The sequence below is a fragment of the Myotis davidii genome, unplaced genomic scaffold (genome assembly GCF_000327345.1).
Source record: "Myotis davidii unplaced genomic scaffold, ASM32734v1 scaffold653, whole genome shotgun sequence".
In the NCBI taxonomy this organism is placed as follows: domain Eukaryota; kingdom Metazoa; phylum Chordata; class Mammalia; order Chiroptera; family Vespertilionidae; genus Myotis; species Myotis davidii.
The window spans coordinates 1,514,003-1,515,810 of record NW_006285129.1 but is presented as its reverse complement, the minus strand read 5'-3'; the positions used below and the strand labels follow the sequence as shown (position 1 = coordinate 1,515,810).

At 64.5% G+C, this 1,808-nt stretch overlaps 1 protein-coding gene across 1 annotated transcript in view; it reads left to right on the top strand.

Annotated features, from left to right (window-relative positions):
- The window catches only part of TCHH (trichohyalin), a 19,171-nt gene that overhangs the window by 8,230 nt on the left and 9,133 nt on the right, over positions 1 to 1,808 (top strand). The window contains exon 4 of the mRNA XM_015558693.1: positions 3 to 1,786. Coding sequence (XP_015414179.1) covers positions 3 to 1,786 — 1,784 coding nt within the window. The remainder of the gene's footprint in view (positions 1 to 2; positions 1,787 to 1,808) is intronic.

Below are 1,808 nucleotides of genomic sequence, written 5' to 3'. Positions count from 1 at the left end.
CGACCAAAAATGGAGGTGGCAACTAGAAGAGGAAAGCCAGAGACGCCGCCACACACTGTACTCCAAACCTGCTCTACGTGAGCAGCTGCAGCGCGAGGAGGAGCAGTTGCAGCGGGAGAAAGAGCAGCTGCTGAAGGAGGAAAGAGAGGAGAAAAGACGCCTTCAGGAAGAAGACAGAAAGTTCCGGGAGGAGGAACAGCTCCTCCAGGAACGGGAAGAACAGCAGCTGCGCCGCCAAGAGCTCCGCCAAGAGCGCGACAGAAAGCTCAGAGCGGAGGAACAGCTCCTCAAGGAACGGGAAGAACAGCAGCTGCGCCGCCAAGAGCTCGAGCAAGAGCTTCGCCAGGAGGAACAGCAGCTGCGCCGCCAGGAGCGCGACAGAAAGCTCCGAGCGGAGGAACAGCTCCTCAAGGAACGGGAAGAACAGCAACTGCGCCAAGAGCTCCGCCAGGAGGAACAGCAGCTGCGCCGCCAGGAGCTCCGCCAGGAGGAACAGCAGCTGCGCCGCCAGGAGCGCGACAGAAAGCTCCGAGCGGAGGAACAGCTCCTCAAGGAACGGGAAGAACAGCAACTGCGCCAAGAGCTCCGCCAGGAGGAACAGCAGCTGCGCCGCCAGGAGCTCCGCCAGGAGGAACAGCAGCTGCGCCGCCAGGAGCGCGACAGAAAGCTCCGAGCGGAGGAACAGCTCCTCAAGGAACGGGAAGAACAGCAACTGCGCCAAGAGCTCCGCCAGGAGGAACAGCAGCTGCGCCGCCAGGAGCTCCGCCAGGAGGAACAGCAGCTGCGCCGCCAGGAGCGCGACAGAAAGCTCCGAGCGGAGGAACAGCTCCTCAAGGAACGGGAAGAACAGCAACTGCGCCAAGAGCTCCGCCAGGAGGAACAGCAGCTGCGCCGCCAGGAGCTCCGCCAGGAGGAACAGCAGCTGCGCCGCCAGGAGCGCGACAGAAAGCTCCGAGCGGAGGAACAGCTCCTCAAGGAACGGGAAGAACAGCAACTGCGCCAAGAGCTCCGCCAGGAGGAACAGCAGCTGCGCCGCCAGGAGCTCCGCCAGGAGGAACAGCAGCTGCGCCGCCAGGAGCGCGACAGAAAGCTCCGAGCGGAGGAACAGCTCCTCAAGGAACGGGAAGAACAGCAACTGCGCCAAGAGCTCCGCCAGGAGGAACAGCAGCTGCGCCGCCAGGAGCTCCGCCAGGAGGAACAGCAGCTGCGCCGCCAGGAGCGCGACAGAAAGCTCCGAGCGGAGGAACAGCTCCTCAAGGAACGGGAAGAACAGCAACTGCGCCAAGAGCTCCGCCAGGAGGAACAGCAGCTGCGCCGCCAGGAGCTCCGCCAGGAGGAACAGCAGCTGCGCCGCCAGGAGCGCGACAGAAAGCTCCGAGCGGAGGAACAGCTCCTCAAGGAACGGGAAGAACAGCAACTGCGCCAAGAGCTCCGCCAGGAGGAACAGCAGCTGCGCCGCCAGGAGCTCCGCCAGGAGGAACAGCAGCTGCGCCGCCAGGAGCGCGACAGAAAGCTCCGAGCGGAGGAACAGCTCCTCAAGGAACGGGAAGAACAGCAACTGCGCCAAGAGCTCCGCCAGGAGGAACAGCAGCTGCGCCGCCAGGAGCTCCGCCAGGAGGAACAGCAGCTGCGCCGCCAGGAGCGCGACAGAAAGCTCCGAGCGGAGGAACAGCTCCTCAAGGAACGGGAAGAACAGCAGCTGCGCCGCCGGGAGCTCGAACAAGAGCTTCGCCAAGAGCGCGACAGAAAGTTCCGCGAGGAGGAACAGCAGCTGCGCCGCCGGGAAGGCCAGGAACAGCCCAGCCGGG